This window comes from Drosophila willistoni (assembly GCF_018902025.1).
Source record: "Drosophila willistoni isolate 14030-0811.24 chromosome XR unlocalized genomic scaffold, UCI_dwil_1.1 Seg8, whole genome shotgun sequence".
Taxonomy (NCBI): domain Eukaryota; kingdom Metazoa; phylum Arthropoda; class Insecta; order Diptera; family Drosophilidae; genus Drosophila; species Drosophila willistoni.
This window is the reverse complement of record NW_025814059.1, coordinates 133,351-154,579: the sequence shown is the minus strand read 5'-3', so window position 1 is coordinate 154,579 and position 21,229 is coordinate 133,351. Positions and strand designations below refer to the sequence as shown.

General features: G+C 33.1%; 2 protein-coding genes across 4 annotated transcripts; one reads left to right on the top strand and one right to left on the bottom strand.

Annotated features, from left to right (window-relative positions):
• Window positions 1-19: 19 nt before the first annotated feature.
• LOC6645937 (ninjurin-B) lies at window positions 20-963 on the bottom strand. The gene is made up of 3 exons (XM_002068369.2): window positions 488-963; window positions 207-361; window positions 20-145 (listed from the first exon to the last, which is right to left on the bottom strand). Exons 1-3 carry the CDS (start codon window positions 936-938, stop codon window positions 20-22), a joined length of 732 nt encoding a protein of 243 aa, XP_002068405.1. The 5' UTR covers window positions 939-963.
• A 2,316-nt stretch (window positions 964-3,279) lies between these two features.
• On the top strand, window positions 3,280-20,829 carry LOC6645936 (long-chain-fatty-acid--CoA ligase 5). Of its 3 annotated transcripts, XM_023177618.2 has the most exons (8): window positions 3,280-3,364; window positions 6,187-6,387; window positions 7,503-7,657; window positions 18,103-18,276; window positions 18,344-19,521; window positions 19,585-19,813; window positions 19,888-20,061; window positions 20,297-20,829. In XM_023177618.2, exons 2-8 carry the CDS (start codon window positions 6,321-6,323, stop codon window positions 20,432-20,434), a joined length of 2,115 nt encoding a protein of 704 aa, XP_023033386.1. In that variant the 5' UTR covers window positions 3,280-3,364; window positions 6,187-6,320; the 3' UTR covers window positions 20,435-20,829. The 3 variants fall into 3 exon arrangements, with proteins under 3 accessions (XP_023033386.1, XP_015033229.1, XP_023033387.1); XM_015177743.3 differs by lacking the exons at window positions 3,280-3,364; window positions 6,187-6,387; window positions 7,503-7,657 and adding exons at window positions 16,650-16,744; window positions 17,086-17,121; XM_023177619.2 differs by lacking the exons at window positions 3,280-3,364; window positions 6,187-6,387; window positions 7,503-7,657 and adding an exon at window positions 16,651-16,744 and having other exon boundaries at window positions 20,297-20,828.
• The last annotated feature ends 400 nt before the right edge of the window (window positions 20,830-21,229 follow it).

Sequence of the window (21,229 nt, the reverse complement as noted above, 5' to 3'; positions counted from 1 at the left end):
TTGAATTGTATTCATTTATTCAAGGATTCGCAGCGGCAGTGAAGGCAGCCAATAGAACATTGATAACGGTTATCATAAAAATGCCCATTACCAAAAACTCATTGGTCCTGGCACAATGTCGACTTCGATTACGCAGCTGGCGTCTCTGTTCAGATCGTTAGATCAATTAGATTAGTTAGTTAGGGACTTTAATATGTTGCATTTACCTTAAAGATGAGCATTGTGCCAACAATTAATTGTAGTACCAAGGACATTACCACCAGAGTTAAACTAAAATAGAAAGTGCTTGCGTCATGAGTGTAGGTAATCAGAAAACGCAATTGATTGGCATTAGCTGAGAGCAGAGCTATATCCATCAGGCCTAAATAATTGAATAAATATGTCACATTATATTCTTTCTTGCAATAATATGAATTTTGTCACTAATCGTTTGTCCAGTTGTCCATTTATAGAGCAAACAGGACTCCACAATCATATACACTCTCACCTTCGGCTGTATTTTTATTTGCCGCATAATTTTGGTCATCGGTTAGATCGCTATCACTTTGATTGATGGACTCAGTTTGATTGACTTTCGATTGATTCGTCATTTGATGTTCGACTACAATCACATCCATTGTAGGCTTTTTATCATTTCGTTTATCCATGGCTGTAACGTTGCAACATTTTACTGAAAGAGCCTTTATGCAAATATCTTCGGGTTCTTCCTCATCCTGAATGGATACAAACACATCCTTGTCATCGTTTTTGTTGGAGTTGAATTTCAGTTGGTTAGTCATTTTCTCTTCCATTACCATGACATTGTTTTCGGCAGGCTCCTTTTCATTTCTTTTATCTATCGGAGCAAGAGAACGAAGGTCTCCTGGTGTGGCGGTAATATAAACATCTTCGAATATTTCCTCATCCTGGGTGGATACAAACACCTTGTTGCTGGCCATTGTAAATAATATTTGAATTCTGTTTATTTTTCACTTGTCACTTGGTGCTTAGACAATGCAAAAATAATATTAAAGCTTTTACATACATACATTCTGTAAACATTCAAAACTTGTGCGGTTTTGGACTTTTTGCGGTAAGTTGATAAGGTATAAATTGTATTCATATACTAAATATATATTTTTATGTACGTACATACATGTCAGATGACACTGACCCCTTCATAAAATTTGTACACACAAATTTGGGTCACCATCCCTCAAAAAAAAAAACAAAAAAAAGGGCAAACTCACATAAAGAAAAATTGAATTTGTGCCTTGAGTTTGCATTACAGTTGGGTCAAACGGTTTATTTTGCTCACTTGTTCACTTTCATTCCAATTTTGTTGAATAACATGCTCACTTGTTCAAAATTTCACTCAATTAATCACTTTTATTTAGTAATGGTTGAAATCTTTGCTGGAAACTAATGGCTTGAGTTTTCTTTGCAAAGGCAACCAAAAATTCAAAGCCTAAAAGTAAGCAACACATTTTTTACTTTAGAATAAACTAAATTCCGTTCTGGATTCGATATCAAATGTTAAGATCTATCACTTTAACACTCCTCGAAAGTAACGATCCACAGAACACAATATTGAATAATTTTTAGTTTATTTTACAGAATTTAAAAATTATTTATTAAACTTACCTTGTTTTTGTTAGGGTTTTAACTGATGAAACACATAATCAGGTTTGATTTTTTCTTACTTTCTTTAGCAAAATTTGCAAATAAAAACAACCAAAGTTTGATATTTTGCCGAAATCTTACACTTTTTGTTCCATGGTGGAATTGCGAAACACAATATACTTATGCATATATAACACAAAACTCCCCTCTTATACATATAAGATTTTAGAAGCACTACATCATGTTACGCACATGCAGCAGTTTCAATTTTTAAGTTCTTTTGCTTTAAATTTAACCTCAATTAGGCTATAATTATAGCCACAATCTTAAATTATTAATGAGCAGATCATGGGGGCAACCTTTTGGGAAGACCTTACATATTGATTCCTTAGCGCAGCAAAATTTGTGGTTGTATTCCACACCCACAAACTGTTTCAATATTCTTTGTCATGTTATTGGAGGGGGGTTTTTTCCCCCTTTGGTAGGTATATTTTTTTTTAACTCAACCAAACAGATGTCAAAAAGGACACAACACATGTATCTGAAAATTGTTTGTTTGTTTGACAGCATTGAGTTTGATATATAAGAGGGTTGCCCAAGAAGTTTTCACATTCAAAAGATACAAAGATATGTATTACACGTCATTTTTGAGGAAATTTTCTGTTAATCTAAAGAGAAATGTTAATCGAAAATTTATATCTTTTAAGATATGTATATAAATTCGAAATTCAGAAGAAAGTTATATATTATTTGTAGTTGTTGATACTCAAATCAATCGAAAATAGATTGCACAATTTTGGATTATAGCATACTTTTGGGGGCTTTTATTTAAAAAGTATTCTTATTTCCACTTTCGTTTCAAAACTTTTTAAACCACCCAGGACCCAAATGCGTCACAACGAGGAGGTTTTAACCACTACTGCACCATCCCCACCCAATTGCGATACACAAAGGTAAAGAAACCAAGTACCAGACACGAGAACAGTTGCAGGTTAGTCAGAGGCCCTATATACACTCTATCCTCAGGCCACCGACCAGACGCCTACAAGGCTTCCCCCACACTCAGTCACTCTAGCTCTCTCTATCTCTCTTTCGGTCTCTCGTTCTGTCCCTCTTTATGGTTGTTCTTTCTCTTCTGGTTTTAGCCAACGCACGTGGTTATTGTTTGCCATTTTTAGCCGCTTTGAACCACGTTTTTTGTTTTGACTGGAATAAACTCTCAGTAAATATTCTCTCTTTCTCCCATTCTCTCTTTTGTTCATACTCCCTCTTTCACTCGCTCAATGTTTGTGCATTTCCATCTCTTTCAGTCGCATTCATTCATGCAATCGGAGAGTAAGAATCGGCTGTTATAAATGTACACGACGCATGCCCGGCTTGATAGACCTTAAAAACTGGCCTTAACTGAAAAGTCAGTTTCTGTTTCAGTTTGAGTTTAAGTCTCAGTTCTGTTCTGTCGCTCGATGCGTTTAGCAAACCTTTTTCGGTTATTTGGTTTTGTTTCCTTCCTTCAAAGCGGTTACACAAACAAGGAATCTTTGTAAATGCCGCATGGTTGAAAATAATTTCATTGATTTTCCCCCCTTTCAATAACGAAAGTTTATTTTTTCCAACAAACAAACAAAAAATAAACAAAAAAAAAATCAGACAAAACCTACTAAAAAAAAAAAAACAAAACGATATCCTAAGCGTTTCATTCGTTTCAACAACTAGCCAAATTAAAAAATAAATACAAAAAATACTTGAAACAACAACGTCTGGGGTAAGTTCACTTAACTCTCTGTCTCTCTTTCTCTCTTCCTCCCACTGACATACACGTGAGTAAAGACAAAAAACAAAAAAAATCAATGATAAAGCAAACAATATTTGCCATAAATTGGCTAACAAGCGCCTTGACCCGAACTACAAACAAAAGACTTAAAAACTAACAAAACATAAATGCAAGAAAATATAATAAAAAGAACAAAAAACAAAAAAAAAAGTCACCTCTCTGACCCGGTACTTAAAAAATCAATGGTTACCTATATATCTTAGTTATATAATGCAGTCAAGCCGAAATTGGGTTTGAGTTAAAAAAAAAACATTTTGTTTCTTTTTTGTCTTTTGTTTTTTGTGTTTTTTTTTGCGGTCAGATCCCGGCATGGTATGAAAGTACTTATAATCATCTTATGATTGGCAAGAAGACCCCGTCCGGCCATCTGTCTCTTTGACCGTCTCTCCATCGGTCCGTCTGGGGTGCAAAGTCTTAATTCCTACCCGCACTGATAAAGTAAAAGATTTGCTGTTCTGTTCTGTTTTTTGTTATTATGGTTTTTTTGCCGCCTACTTATCAGTGAACAGAATAAAAAGCAACAAAATGCGCTTTTACTAAACTTCTTATGCATAAGAAAAAAGTGGGTCGGATTCTTGGACAGAAGTTATGAAGCTGGCGAGGGCCAAACAGATAGTTGGCAATAAGAATCCCCATCCCTTACAAAAGTCGTTAAGAATTACAACATTCTGTACAAGAGAGTTTTTTGATTCCCTTTTGTTTTTTTTCTTTTTTTTTTTCTTATTTGTGAAAGTGAAAACTGGTATTACGACAAAGAAAGAATAAAGAAAGAAAAAAACGTTTCCCCTACAACAGAGGAGAGTTAAGAACCAGTTTGTGATTGATTTTCGATTATCGAATTCCATGTTACCCTAAATAACAAAATAATTTGAAGGATTTCCTGTAATTTCGTGATGCTTTTGCCTGTTGTGTATTTTGTATTCATATATTTTGGTGTAATAATCGTAGATTATATTTAAAATATAGTTCGAAATCGGTTAGTTTTGAAATTGACCAATTTGCAAGGTGATATATGTATGTATAGTTTGTGGAGTGAATGCTTCACTGATATACATATGTATAGGATAATTATGGATAAAATTTTTGCATAAGACTTACCTGATTGACATTAAATCTCATCTTGATCTGAAGATCGATCAAATCAAACTTTGAAATCTGAAAAGAAAAAAACAAGCTTAGATAGATTCATTCCAATTCAATGATAAATACAGGACTGCCCCCTAAAGTATGCAATGTGCAGTCAAAGAAATCCCTCAATTGAACCTATAAAAAACTTTCACAAATATACAAAATGCAAAAATTGTTCATAAATAATTATTTAGATAAAGGATATTTACTTAAAATTTAATTCTTCGATTGCCTTTGCATACTTCAATGGGTAAATTTGGTTTTATACTTTCTAGATAGAGAAAAAGATATTTTAGATAGATATTTCATTATTATTCAAATTGGGGCCTTTAAATTCTTCATTCTACTTACTAAAAATGAGTTCTTTGAATACCCATTGCATATTTCAAGGGGCTTAAAAACGATTATTAAATATTTTTTAGACTCAAAATATAAGTGATGTTATAATTATTTTAATTAGGTCTCTCAAGTTTCTCATTCTTCTTGTCTTTTACAAACAGTAGGTCAATTTTAATGTGCACTTCCACCTCCGAATAACTACAGGGTATTGAGAATTGTGTAAACTGTCTTTAGTATGCTTAACACATTATTCAAACAAGTCGTACACAGTCTGAGAAGTTCTCAACTAAGCACTTGTATATAAACAACGTATTTACAATAAATCAGATTGATCAGAATGCTTCTCTGTACCATAAATGGATAGTGTAATTGTTGGGAAAATCTTTGCATAAATTGATTGAAACAAGTTTGTTTCTACGATTCCTGGTTTGCCGGAAAACCCATTAAAACTTGCCAAATGCAATTAATGTAGAAAATGTAAACACGTTTCGCTAAAGAATGCAGTTAAAACTTGACAAGCAGTGAGATTTAGTATAAAGGAAATAAAATATGACTTTCGTTTATGTTAATGGAATTGCAAGTGTTTTTTTTTTATGTAGAGCATCTAACCTTCATCATGACCCATTTATAAAGCAAAGTACTAAGTGCCATATGAGTGTCTATATATATATATATATATATATATATATATGATTATATCAGTTGCATTTCAGTCTACATTTTGCCTGATAAGACGGTACATATTTCACATTTAGTCGGGGCTAAAAAAAAAAAAAACAAGCATACGGAGATAAAGTCAAAAGTTGCTTCAGTTTGTTGTCGATTATGGTTGAATATAAACATTTCGTATGTGAGAAGGAGATTTGCTTTCATCTCTTCCATTTGAAACAAAAAAACACAATGTGAACTTTGATATTTCAAATTAGAAACTCAATTTGCCTAATCATCTCGAACTGAGCGCATTTTAATTGTTATCACTTGACCCAATGTGGCAATTATCGATCTATATTTATTGATAAACTCTTTAATTATCCGTAAAATTGTTGTGTGGTTTTGGTGGTTGATTTTTCTATTTTTTGTTTGTGGTTTCACTTCATTGCCAGCGGTTAACCCCGCCGCCCCCACCAAAGACTTGAATGTAAAGTTTCTCATTGAATATATCATTATGCCTATTAAGTTATAAATATATATATACATATAATAGATATTTAACTGACGTATGCACATTTCATTGATTTTAAACTGTGTCTGTTTTGTTTTTGTTTTGTTTTTTTGTACCATTGCAGGCAAACTGTTTGTGGGCAATCATTAAGCTAAACACGTAATTCTTATTCACTCAGGTAGCAAAAGAATAACCCTAATAACAACTACAACTACAAAAACAACATAACAAAAAAGAAGAAGAAATAAACAACATATAATGACGCCAGAGAAATCGGTTTTAGCCTATGTCAATCATTTGATAGTCAGCAATTTTTCATATTTCTGTAAGTATATAAAAAACAAACAAACACACACACAGGAATCAAATGAATTCCATTAATGCAGTCAACACTAAGCAACAAAATATGGGAACTCATTATATATATTCTTCTCACAAGTCCTATATATATATTTATTTATTAATGAACATTTATTTTTAATTGGTGTCAAATTTGCAAAAATTTTTTGTATGAAATTGACTCTCACAGCAACTTAAATTTTTGCGATAAAATAAGGATACAAAAATTTAAAAGCCAGAAAACTCTAGCCATATCGAAGTTTGTATACCCTTTTAAGCTTTTGTGTTTCTCTTTTATTATCTACAAACAAACAACAATTTTCAACCTAACTTAAACCAGACGAATGCGTTGAAATGAAATCTCATTTTATTGTTTGTTTATATCATTTGATTTTGATCAAATTACAGCGCATGATCTTCAGTTTGGTGACAGTTGTCAAAGAACAACAACAAACTAAACAACTTTTTCGGTCCAATTGATCCTATGGGAGCTATGTACATATATAGTTTTTATATCATATTCAATCTTTGTGAAATCTGACACAAAACTTTAATAAGTTTATTGAACTGACATATACAAAATTTTATAAGACTCGCTTTAAAAAATAACGAGTAAATGAAGTAGATTTATATAGTCGTGATCGTTTAGATCAATGCAAACTCCTCCTCAACATTTGATGGTGAATTTATGCTGCTAGATCATTGTACATATATAGCAAGCACTGTACATTTCAGATTCTGTATATTGCTATATGATAGCTTCCTTAGGAACGATCGGTGGAAAATAAAGTTTTGAAATAATAACTTTTCAAGCAATTGTTATGAAATTTATCATTTCTTAGTTGCGTGTTAAAGTTATATTATATACTTCCAATAGAAACCTTGTTCTGGCTGTTCTTTGAGAGGTAGGATAGAATAACCCCAAAACTAAGCAAGAGTATACAAACTTCTACTGAGCTCTTAGAATTTTTGGCATTTCGGTTTTAAATCTATTGCAAATCCAAAACAAAGCAAACAAATTTACAATTTCTGCTTGATTGAATCCTCTAAACACATATTTCATGTTAAATTTGATGTGATTTTAATTGCATATTGTTGCAGGGGATGAAATTGATGGCTATCTTAATTATTTCGGTGGCACTTTGGGCACCTTGACCTTGACCAGTGTGGCGGCAAGTATTGCCTATTATTTTGCAACGCGACCACAACCTGAAAAACCGTTAGTGCCTCTGGAAAATCAATCACCATTATTGGAGGTAAGCTAAATCTATATATATCAAAGTAAACACACGCTTTGATATTATCCACCGGTGTCTGGCATATCGTACATATACATTTATAGGTAAATATATATAGCACACCACTACTTATGTCTATCAAGGAGGAACCATTCATTACATCATCGATTGGTTGGTTGGTTGGTTCTGGTTGGCTTGTTGAGGTAAACCAGGAGGCGGCACAGGCACAGGCATCATCGTGAAATCCCCTTTGATGTGCCAGCATGTGCACATGTCCACGTCCACGTTCACTATAGATATGTAGATATTTGAATATGTAGATATATAGATGTATATTCGTACATTGTGATAGAAAAAAGGCGTAGGTACTTGTTTCTCTTTGTCGTCACATGATTTTTATTTTCTTCTCACACTTTTGGGAGATTTTCACCTTAATTTTTGTTGCTTTGTGTTTCTGTTTCATTTCTCAATGACGTGACCGACCGCATTGATACAGTGGTGCCAAAACGTTTCAAACTCTCCACAAAATAAGAAGCAATAGAATAAAATCCTATGCTCTAATTGCCGCCAACCATTGCGAATATGTGCCAAAAATGTGCAACAACTAAAAACATTCTCACTCACTTGATGATAATTTATCAAATGTCGCCGGGCGGTTTGACCATAAATCTTCTCATGGCTCAATTGGTCGATCTCTCTCTGTTGGTCAGGGTTTTATTTCGGGTCTTTCCATTTGGCTTTGCTTTAAATTAGCATTGGATCAAAACTCAATTGGCTTTATAAGCCAATTCAATTAGATATTTTCCAATATGCAATTTGCAGTTGGAAATTTTGCCATTTGGAGCAATTTTTGTGCATAAAATTATTATTATTGTATTACGATTGTCGTAAACAAAAGAAACAAGTTTTTGGCATATTTATTTATTGACTCTTGGCCGACATTTTCTTTTCGTTTCGACATTTGTTACAAAATTCAATTGTAAATAAACACATGCATTTTGTTTGCCCCCCATCCCCCTCAAAAAAAACCAATGAAAACTGTAACGAAAAACTACATTTTGTAACTCTCAAATCATTTAATTGAAATAAACTCAATTCTAATTTCAACTCATTTGATTAGTTACTATAATATTCCATTTTATTTATTCATAATTTGCATAGCGAATCAATGTTAATACACTCACTAAAGGCATTCCATTTGGCTTTAGATATTTTGTAATGCACTTTAAAAAAAAAGGGGTAAATAATCTAGAAACTAACTCTAGACATTAATTCAATTCGAATGTATTAATTTTTTGAATAATATTGTGAATGAGAATTCAAGCAGATGCAATTTCTCAAAAAGCAATTGTTAATAAGAATCATATAAACAAACATTACTTAATCGAATTCTTTGATATATAAAAATGCTTACTAAAAGTTTGTATATTAAAAGTTTTTCAAAATAATATTTGCTTTAGGTGGGGTATTAGGCCAACAAACTACTAACTGATAAGTAATACAGATGGAGCTACCTCAACTTGTTACAGCTGAGAAAACAGAAATGTTTTAAATGCATTAAGAAAATAAAACAAAGAAACACCTTTTTTTTAAGCAAAGCTGTTGATAACATTCTTTTGTTTAGGCGTTTCTACAAAAAGTCTGCTATTTAATATATGTATTTATTGGCAATGTTCGGATATCACGAAGAATCCTTGCAACAAGGGTTTTTTCTTTGCTGAGCTTTTGCCATCTCCTTGCAGTGTATTCTATACACTTATATGAAGTTTGGCACTTCCAAAGATTGCTTTCTAGTTTATATAGATTTTTAGTTTGTTTTAAATAAATAAACAGCTTTACAACATTTACTCATTACTCGTAAAATAGTTGTTGCATTTCATTTACACCTCAATTTGCTTTCATTAGCAAAAGTTGTTGCTGGTTCGGTTTGTCTATTTTTTTTTTCTTGCTCGACTGTGTGCCAAATAAATGTTTTAAATATTTACCCGGCTGCAACGTTGCAGCGATTCGCATAGACAGGTTGTCCCTGTCTTGTCAAATTGTTTGACATTTCCTTATTGTTGTTGTTGTTGTTTTGTTCGTTTGTCTTGTTGTTTTTGCTGTTATTATAATATTTTTATTGTCATATTGCCATTATTTTGATTTATATACAATTGAATATATTGCTGGCAAACCAGTTTAAAACCAAATCAATTTAGATCTGTGATTGAAAAATATATGTTTCTTCTTATTCTCACACTTGTGCGGTCAACTACGCTTTTTAGGTAATGATAACTTGGCTATTTTGCAATTGATTTTTATGAAATTTGGCATAACGATAGATATTAATTTCAGATATTAGTATACTAAATTTAAGACCTATAGTTTAAGTAGCCACACATTAAATATTTCATAAAATCCAATGGATAATTTAGAAAAAGTTTCTTAACAAAAGCCGTTTATACTAAGTGGACAATTTCTTATCTTTATTTCTCTAAGAGTTTACACAGCATATATTTAAATTTAAACAAAAAATAATCAAAAATAATTAAAGTAAAAAATTGATTTTATTAATGGAATCAAATTTCTATAAAATTGGGCAAGCCTTTTGAAGTAATTTCAATTAAATTAGAAAACAAACTCAGAGCTTAATGCAAAAAAACGAAAACTATAAAATAGAATTGAAATAAAACTAAACAAAAAAAAAAAACAAATTCTTTGATTACCTATTATAAACATTTTGTGGCCAAAAATTAAAAGTAAACAAACATTTATGGATAAAGAAAGATATAGCGATTGGATATTTGCTCGTTTTTCGAATTTTTTTTTGTGTTTTGTTTTTTGTTATAAACAATAAATCATATTGTTAACAACATCAAAGCGAAAATGTGCTGACATGCTTTGCACTATCATAACCAAAAGAACCAGGAAAACCCAAGGTCTATTCTTGTTATGCCGCTTCACACCTTACCACCTCACCATCTTACAGCTAGTCTCCTTCCCCCAAATCCCCTCAAGCCCACCACTATCTATATCATACAGTTAATTCAGTGCCTCTAGATAGAACAACGACGTCACATTCCCTAATTTGATCGCGTGCACATTAACAGAAAACAGACAACTTGATCAAGAGAAAGAGACAGAGAGTGAGAGAGAAAATTAAGGAAAACACGAAAAATGAAAACTATTTAATAATGAACGTATATACAAAACGAAAGAAATTAAATTCCTAGGCAAAGACGTTGCATTCTTCTTAGACAATCTCTTGCTCTCACCCGTTTTAGCCAAAACAGCAACAGCAGCAGCAGCAGCAGCAACAGCAGAAGTAGCAGGAATAACAACAAATCGTTTAGGTAGAGTTCAATATAACGACTTGATTATACCCTTTAACAAGTCCTGAAAGTCAATATCACTCAAATTCAAGTCATTTACGCCTTTTTGAGTTGATTTTCAGGATTCGTAAGCAGGTTTCGAACCTTAATCAATCTCGAAATATGAATTTAATTTAACAATCAATTAGATCAGTTTAGTTACTCAGTATACAGGTGTTAGCTCAGCAAATATGTTGTCAGTGAAGTGAACTAGTTCAACGCATTCTTGAGAATTCTATACTCTATTAGTATTGAGTTGATCTTGAGTAAATACGAGCGAAAAGGTTTACCATATCTGTTCTATTTGCACTCATTTACTCGTTTATTCAAAGGTTCACTGACTCACGTGTTGAATTGTTTTCCGCATTACCTTCTACAAAGTGATCTCAGACTATAGTCTGCATTTTCTAGTAATACATCATGGATCTGAATATTGTCGCTATAATGGCAAAGTGTTTGCCCAGAATATTATTTATCTGTCACCATATAAAATATGTAGAAACTGATCTGAGCGGAGTAATGAACTGAACAACTGAGTAAAACCAACCCAAACTGAGTAAAGAACTGAACAACTGAGTGAAACCGATCTAAACGGAGTAAAGAACTGAACAACTGAGTGAACCGTGAACAATTTAACAACTAATCATTCGATTGATTGATTGAGTGAACTTGCAATGATTTGCATTCAATATTTTTACCCACATCAACCTGTTGCACACATTTGGCTAGCTTGTATATACCCTTTCACCCCTTTCGACTACACACGGTATATATTAGAGATCACTCTCTGTGGGAAGATTCATTTTTAGCCACCAAAAAGAATTTCGTTTTTTGCCATACAGTTCGAAATTAAACGTCGTGTCGTAAAGATCACACTTCGTGGGCAGTGCGTGGCTAAGATAAAAATTACTACATATTTTCAAAAAGATTTAGCAGAAGGAAACAAATACCCAAAACGATACGATACGAAAAGAAACGAGACATCGTGTATATATGAAACACGTATTCAGTATTATTTTTTTTTTTTTGTTTTTTTTTCTTCTTTTTTTTTTATAAATAATAGCTCGTCTATACTAAATAATAAGACAGAACAAAAAAGAAACCAAAGAAAATGAACAAAAAAAAAAACGAAAGAGAAAAAAAAAAATACGCACACAATTTGCAACAAATTGTCACCAAAAAAATACAAGCGTTTAATCATTACGTAAAACATGGGACTAAAATTTTTTTTTTTTATATACACAATTATATATTTAGTTTATGTATATACATACATACATATATAGGATAATATATAATGGTCGATTTGCCAAAGTGTCAAAGTGCCTTGGTTGCCTTGTCAATGTTGTTAGTGCCATTGCCCGTCGTTTTGCCCAAGTTCAAGTTCATTCAAGGCCTCCAACCGCCCCTCACCCGCCCCGCCTCTGCTCAAGTGAACCCAATAAAAAAAAGTTCTCCTATGATACAATTTAATAACAATCCAAAAATGAAAATGAAATGATTTTCATCATAAAAAAAAAAAATAAAAATGTTTATACATATATAGTTATTATAGTTGTTGACGCTCGGATATAAATGAATTCTCTAAAAGGGGGGCCTGACATGGCAATAAAATGTATTTAATTTTAAAGCCATGTGCGTTTAGTATTTGTGTTCAGAATCCATTACTCTTGTTAGTCTAATTAATTACATTTTTTTTTTTGTAATTTACATTATGGGTGTGTATGAATTTTAAATAAATAGTTTTCATCTTTCAGTGGCATCTGTTTCTTCCACTCAATCTTAATCAATCACAATTTGTCATGGTGAATCGTAAATAAACATCAATTTCTCACAAAAATCTCTCAAAATAAACTTTCCCTAACAAATTAGTCAATTAAAGTAAGCATTTAAATGTATTTTGTGTTCAATTAGAAATGACATAAAACCTTAAGCTCCAGGATAATGGAAGAAAATGTTAATATTCTTGAAGCTTTCATTAAATGCCCCCAAAAAATTCGAACTGGTATCAAGTGGGATACATCAGAAACCAATTTCATATTAGACTTGTTCAAATTTTGATGGATTTTTCTGTGTTCTCCAGGTTTTTACTTCCGACAAGCAAGACAATTAAAATCTTTTGCTTCTTACACAAAAGTTAAATACTTTCATTTGAATTTATTCATCAATAACGCCATAAACCTTTCATCGTTTGTGATTGTTTTGCCTATATTCGTGTGTTTATTATTTGGCACACTGAGGGAAAAAAAGTCATTCACGTGTGAATATTGATTGATTTATGATTGAGATATGAGAAAAAGTGAGAAAAAGTCCCAAATCATGTGATTAGATATGGAAAAACTATTGCTATAAACTTTCTATTCGCAGTGGCAGAAAATTAAGAAATTCTCGTCTTAAAAACGAAATTTCACTTCTGAAACTGGTTAAATATTGATATCTGAAAACAATTTTCTCTCCAAAATGTCAAATTTTTACCACCAAAGTTTGCTGTTTCTATATATACGGTTTTTTGGGGTTGCAGCAATTCTTAGCAAATCGATTATCCCTTTTTAGAGAAGGTTCTTTCAAGTATTTTCCTTTTAATTAATAAACAATTTCTACTGTCTATAGTGTTTCAATATATTCTATAAATAATTCTATTGGAATCTTCAAATAGTTTTCTTTTTTGTTGTTTGTTTTTAGTCTTAAAGATTTCTTCTCATTTTTAAGAACTTTTACTTATTTCCCTACTTATTCTAGTTCACTGCATTATTTTTCCAACCTGCAATATTCTAGATTTCAAGTGTTTAATCAAACTGAAACTTGTTTTGTTTAGTGTATTGTTTGTATTGTTGATTTGCATCTACAAACATACGTTATTTTCGCCATGCCCACCCATTGATATTGTTTAAAACAAAATTCTCTCACTTCATTCATGTCTTTTGGCATAGGCTCTAGCCATCGTTCAGTCCCCCCTCCATTGGCCATTGGCCACCACTTCTCCTTCTCTATTCTCTTGCGGGTTTATAGCATTTTTATGGTATCTACAATTACCATAACTCAAACATCAATTGCTCATTGAAAATTCTCACTCTACCATTTACCCAAAAGGCATCCCATCGAGCTGGGGATGAACGAATAACAACAAGAACAAAAAAAAAAAAAAAAAAACGCGTTCCCCATGACTCAAGCTATATTAAAATTTGCAAAATATCTATGCCTAGACTAAATATATATATATGTGTATATACGTATAGAGATGGATGTGTGTTAGTGTATTTGGCGACCACGCTCATGCGAAGATAACAACAGAGGAGCAAGCATTTTATTTTAATTTTTTTTCTAGTTTTTTTTGTGTTTTTTTTTTTTTTTTGGTTTTTTGTTGTGTATTACCCCCAAAAAACTATTTATAAACATTTGGGGCGACGCCTTGTCGATATGTTGGCGGGGTTTGGGGATGCGGTCTTTCTGTCCATCCATTTGTCCGTCCGTCTATCTGTCGGTCTGCCTGTTCAATTTTCAACTGCAACGGCAGCTGACAATATTGAAAAATTATAAACAAAATTGAATTGGCTAGCTACACTTGCCAAAAAGAGCCCAAACCCCCAGAAAATGTAAGCGAACTGAGATGGAGGCGTCATAATTATGCTGCCACTTTGATGGGTATCGGGTGGTCAAATTAGTGAATATGTTTTAATGAATCAAAGACGACACATCCTACGAGTGTATGTAATTTGCTTGTTGTTCGAAAAAACTTGAATGCAAACTAAAATCGACATACGTACACACACACACACACACACATAGACTGCCATGACCCCATTTGTTGTTAAAAACTGCAACTGAATGTTTTTAAAAAACACATTTCAACGTACAATTTAGAAAATTCATATACATACATATATATGTACATATATCTTTTGAGTCTTGGTAATGTAGGCTTTTAACAAATTTTTCTTTTTAAACGGTTCTCTACAAATTAAATCAAATAGTGACTAGTTAATACACTGTAACAAGTTCTGAAATATCCCATTTCTTTGAAATTGTATTATTTAACTTTAGACTGTTGATATTTATCAACCTTAAAGTGGAGTTCTAAGAGTCTATACATAATTCGTATACATATTAGAAAATATATTGTTAGAAGAGCGAATTATTTTAGGCGGAAACTGTATCTTTTTAAATTTGAATATATAAGGCTTCTTCTTCTTTATAATAACCAATTTCACTGCCCAAAATGTCAAGTCTCCTAAGTCTGCTACGTGAATCGGATATATCTAATTTTGTGGAATAATAGTTGAATTACCCTTTTATTTGTTGCTTTAATAAGTCCTATATACTCGTATTTCATGTATCTCCAAAGAAACGATGAGTCACGTTCCCTTTTGTATATAAAAATATGTTCTAAATAACCATAAATGGCTGTTCTTTCAAATCGATAAATCGATGATTCAATAAATATTGACAAAAATATGTTTGTTTAATGGCGACATATATTTAGATATATCTAAAATCGTTGTGGTGTTAACCCTGAAGCCAAGCAATCCTTCCATTAGTTACGAGAAAGTAACTTAAAGTCAAAAATGTTGCTTAAATATTTAATTTCACAATTCATGCAATAACGATATACAGATGGACCCCGATTATCCGGGACGGTCGCGACCAAAGCCATCACGGGAAATCGAAAAACCCGGTAAATCGAGAGCAAAATTTCCACGTATTTCGTACTTGAAATTTTATAAGTACACACATACATATCTTTAAATCACGCACACTGGACATAAAAATATGTAATATCTACATACACGCGTGTTTCTCATTGATTGCCGTATGAAACGGGGAAGCCCCGAATTCGTTTTTTTTATTTTAGAAAAAATTTAATTTAGAAATTAAAAAAAAAAGAGATAAAACAATATTGCTAGCCCTGAAAGTCAATATTTGCCATTATTTACCATAGTACTCTATATATAACTATAAATATGAGTTTCAAGATCCATTAAAATGTAATTTATAGAACCATACATACATATCTCTTACAAACTTATCTATGTATATACACATTTTCCCTGAGTTGAATATGAATATTAAGTCTTGAATATTACATATTCCATCCAGAATTGATAAACTTTCAGTACTTTTAGATAAGGGTATTCCAAGTGCCAGACATGTATGTTTTTTTTTATTATACATATATAGTCTATAGGCTCTTTAAATATATATTTCTACATTGCCCTTTTTTCACATTTAGAACTGCCAATTTTAGATCAAATGAAAATGCAAAGGAGAAAACTGTTTCACCTGAATTAATTAGATTTAAATTGGCACAAAATTACAAAATATTTCAATATATGTACTTACATATATACAAATTAGAAAATAAGAAACGAAACGTATCGAATCGAATTGTAAAAACTCAAATCGCGGGACGTGGATGCGGCAAACAAAAATGTCGTTAATGAAAAGTGCAAAAACAAAAAACCAAAAAAACAAGAAATTTCAATAGATTTTTGCAGACATTTGCAGAAAATGTGCACAACAACAACAGCAACGGCGGACACATAAAAAAAATAGTAAAGAGAAGGAAATTAAAATAATAATAAATATCAGACCAAATCAATTACAAGAAAGTGAAATATTTGTTAATTAACAACAACAACAAAATCAACCAGCCATTAAAAACCAAAAAAAAAAAGAGACCAACACCATGTCTTGTTGCGGCCAAATCACCAGCATACGAGTTCCCATCGAACTGAGCAATCAGAGCGATGTGCTCAAGGTAAACTTGACCAAAATTTGAATTTGAATGGAGGACCGTGTGATGGCATTGCGGCAGCGGGAGCAGGGAAGCGGAAAGCGGCAGAAGGCGGGGTGTGCCTCCCTTTTGATCCTTTTTTTGGCATCCCCCATCCCGCCAATGCCCCTTGCTAATGCCACGTCTAAGTATTTCTCTCTTAAGGTTACCGGGTCCGTAATCTAATCCAGCTTAAGCCTAACTAATAAACTTTTATTTACTTTTAATTATTTTTTTTTCTATGCTTTCTTCTTTTATGCTTTCTCCTTTTCTTTTTTTTTCGATGTTTTATATTATTATTATTTTTTTTGTGTGTGCTATGCTAGATCAAATACGATCATCGGCAAGATATTCATCACAGGGTAGGCCAACCAAGCCCCTTGGGGTATGCTTTGAAAAGAACACGAAAGAAAAACATATTACTCCTGCAATCCCTTACCGACAAAACCCCCGCAGCAACCAATCGCATCATTTTTCAATGCGTCATCAATACAAAATCTAAACAATATCGCAATTCGAAATTCAATTTTTGAAATACATTTATTTTTGTTTTGCTGTTTTGTTAGTTAGCATTTTGTATTATTATAATTTCAGTTTCTGTTTGTGTTTTTGCTCATTAAAAACATTCTGCGATACCTCCCCCTCCCCCATCCCCCCTCCCTTCTACACACTCACCATAGAAGTCGATTTGTATGTACGATCCCCCCTTCCTTCATATGTATATATCAACACTTTTCGGGTTTTCTGTATACCATAAAGGAAGTGCGCTATAATGGGTTTTAGTATTTTGAATCGATTTCACTTTGCATTTTATAGATTGTGAGATATTTTTTGTTGTTGTTGTTTCTTTGGTATTTTCGGTTTTTGGCCAAAGTGTTGAGTGATAGGTTTATGTCTTTTTTGTGGGGAGAGCAAAATAAACTATATATCACAACGATTGAAATCGTACATAAATTTAAATTGTTATTGATTTATAGCAATCACTTTGAATGCATAACTAGAAAAATATACCTACATATATATTTTTTAGTTTTTATTCGATCAAATTGATTGATTTTATGATGAGAATTGAAATTAGGTTAAAGAATTCTTCTATAAAAACTTTACTAAAATTTGGGTTTTGGAAAGCGTTTCATAAATAGTCAGAAACCAATATTAAGGCTGATAAGGATACATAATTATCATCATCATAATAGTCTTAACCTGGCACACATATAGAGTTTCTCGAAAAATCAAACAAACGTCTTCTCTTTCACTCATTGCATGAACACAATTTTCTTTTTTTTCCGTTTCTCCCTCTTCGTCTCTCTCTCTGGGAAAAAAAAAAACAAAACTATTTCTAGGGTCCAGAACAAATACACGTTTCAAAATTCTACAAGGAATCGAAAAATGGTAAATTTGTCTCCTACATCACAGAGAATGTACGCACCCTATATCAGACATTTCGCGAAGGAGCCTATGCCTCAAATAATGGACCATGTTTGGGATGGCGTGAGACCCTAACATCGCCCTACCAGGTGAGTTCTTCGACTATTCACTCATGTGAGCTCATTAATTAATTAATTAATTGTTTGTACGTTTTAGTGGATCAACTACGATGAGGCCTTGCTTAGAGCCAAAAACTTTGGCTCTGGCATGTTGGCATTGGGTGCTCGACCCAAACAGCTAATTGGCATCTATTCGCAAAATCGACCCGAATGGATATTATATGAGCAGGGTTGCTATTCATTTTCATTGGTTGTGGTGCCATTATACGATACTTTGGGTCCAGATGCCTGTGCTTTTATCATACGACAAACGGAAATGTCCATTGTGATAGTGGAGGATGATGGCAAAGCATCCATGCTGCTGGAGAAGGCACCGCGTAGCCTAAAGATAATTGTATCGATCAAACCCATACGTCAGACGACACTGGAACGGGCCCGTAGCCGGGGCATACAGATCTTCTCGTTCATCGATGTGGAGAAACTTGGCGCCAAGGGCAATCATCCGGAGGTGCCACCCACAGCGGAAGATTTGTGCACAGTGTGCTACACATCGGGCACAACGGGCAATCCAAAGGGCGTAATGCTCACCCACGGCAATGTGGTGGCCGGTGTCTGTGCCGTCATCCTGCAGATGGGTGATCATCGCATTAGGGCCGGTGATGTCATGGTTTCCTTCTTGCCATTGGCCCACATGTTCGAGCGATGCTGTGAGAATGGCATGTACTATGTAGGCGGCTGTGTGGGCTTCTATTCTGGTGATATTAAGGAGCTGACCAATGATCTGAAAATGCTGAAACCGACGGTAATGCCCGCTGTGCCGCGTCTCCTCAATCGTGTCTATGATAAGATACAAAACGATATTGCCGCATCGGGCCTGAAACGTGGTCTCTTCAATATGGCCATGAAGGCCAAGGAGAAGGAGATCGCCCGCGGTATTATGCGACGCAATGGCTGTTGGGATAAGCTTGTCTTCAAGAAGGTCCATCAGGCATTTGGTGGCAATTTACGTCTAATGGTTGTCGGCTCGGCACCATTGGCTGGCAATGTCCTGACCTTTATGCGCTGTGCCTTGGGCTGTTTGGTCCTGGAGGGCTATGGCCAAACGGAATGCACTGGTGCCATCACCCTAACAGTTCAGGGTGATCATGTGCCCAATCATGTGGGTCCTCCGGTATCTTGTAATGCTGTCAAATTAGTCGATGTACCCGAAATGGAATATTTCGCCAATCAAAATACAGGAGAAGTCTGTGTCCGAGGCTCAAATGTGTTCCATGGGTAAGTCCGCAACTTGAACTATATGTCACTTGGATAATTATAAATTGAGCTTTTCCCTCACAGTTACTACAAAGATCCTGAGAAGACAGCCGAGGCTATTGATTCCGAGGGTTGGCATCATACAGGCGATGTGGGAATGTGGCTACCAAATGGCACTCTACGTATTATTGATCGTCGCAAGCATATCTTTAAGCTCAGTCAGGGTGAATACATTGTACCCGAGAAAATTGAGAATATCTACACATTGAGTCAATATGTGAATCAAGTCTATGTTTATGGTGAAAGCTTAAAGGTATGTCCAAATTATGATACATATATTTACCAAATATATGTATTTAGTTTCATGTTTTGTTTTTTTGTTTTTAGAGCTGCATTATTGCTGTTGTTGTACCTGATGTCGATGTACTAAAATTATGGGCCACAGAGAACAATGTACGCGGCACACTGTCCGTCCTATGCAATAATAAGAATGTCAAGGAACTAATTATGAATGATATGCTCAATTGGGGCAAACAAAGTGGACTGAAGTCATTCGAACAGGTGAGAATAACAACCAAGAAAAAGAACTTCTCTTAAAGCAATAGAAGACTATTTAATCTAGGATAATTCTAGGACATGTTTTAAAGAAGGACATGTTATTTGTCTTGAAAAGTAGAAAAAAAAAGAGAAGAGTAAAAATTTTTAGATAGGAAAAAACTTACTTAGACAGATCCTCGAAGAATATATAAGACAATTGCCATTAATAATAATTCAATTTGTTATATTATTTTTATAGGTCAAGGATGTCTATCTGCATCCAGATCCTTTCTCGGTACAAAATGGATTGCTAACGCCCACATTCAAGGCCAAGAGACCGCAATTGAAGAGCTATTTCAAGCCACAATTGGAGGATATGTATAAACATTTGGATTGAAGCTAACCAAAAATGAAGAAAAATATATATATATTGAAATATATATATAAAAATAACACACACACATACACACAACGAACAACAAAACTAATTAGCATTCAAACAAAACGGATAAACAAATATACCTATGTATATATATATGTATACATATACATATATGTATATATAAATAAACTGATGATAACTAAGACTACAGAAATACAATATTTTGAATATCAAAAAAAAAAAAAAAAACAAATAACGATGAATAAGAAGCAGGGGGCTAAAAACCAACATTTGTGATTCCCGAGAAGGAATTTTTGTAGTTTCGTCAATTCCTAGCAATTAAGCAGAAGCAAAGTTTCAAAAGAACAAAGATTCAAAAAAAAAAAATAATAATAATAATTTTATTAATAATAAACAAAGAAAACCAGAAACCTTTTTTTTTGTTTTTTTGGCAGCAGCATTTTTTTTTTTGTTTTTTTTTATATACATACATACATATAAATACATATACATATTAATTAATTAAAAATGAAAAATGTTAACTATATACCACACTTTCTATCTCTATCTATCCTTTATACCTCTATCCCTCTTTCACTCACTCACTTTTACCTTAGAATGGCGTAGAAAAGAAAATCGACTAACATATTGAGAGCAACAGAAACAATTGATAAACAAAACAAAACAAAAAAAAAAAAAACGAGAAAAACAAATTGAAAGCTTTAATTAAACTATCGTATACCAAAATTTTTAAACTATATTATAAGTAATACGTACTATGCTAAAAATGCTGAAAGAATTATAATAATA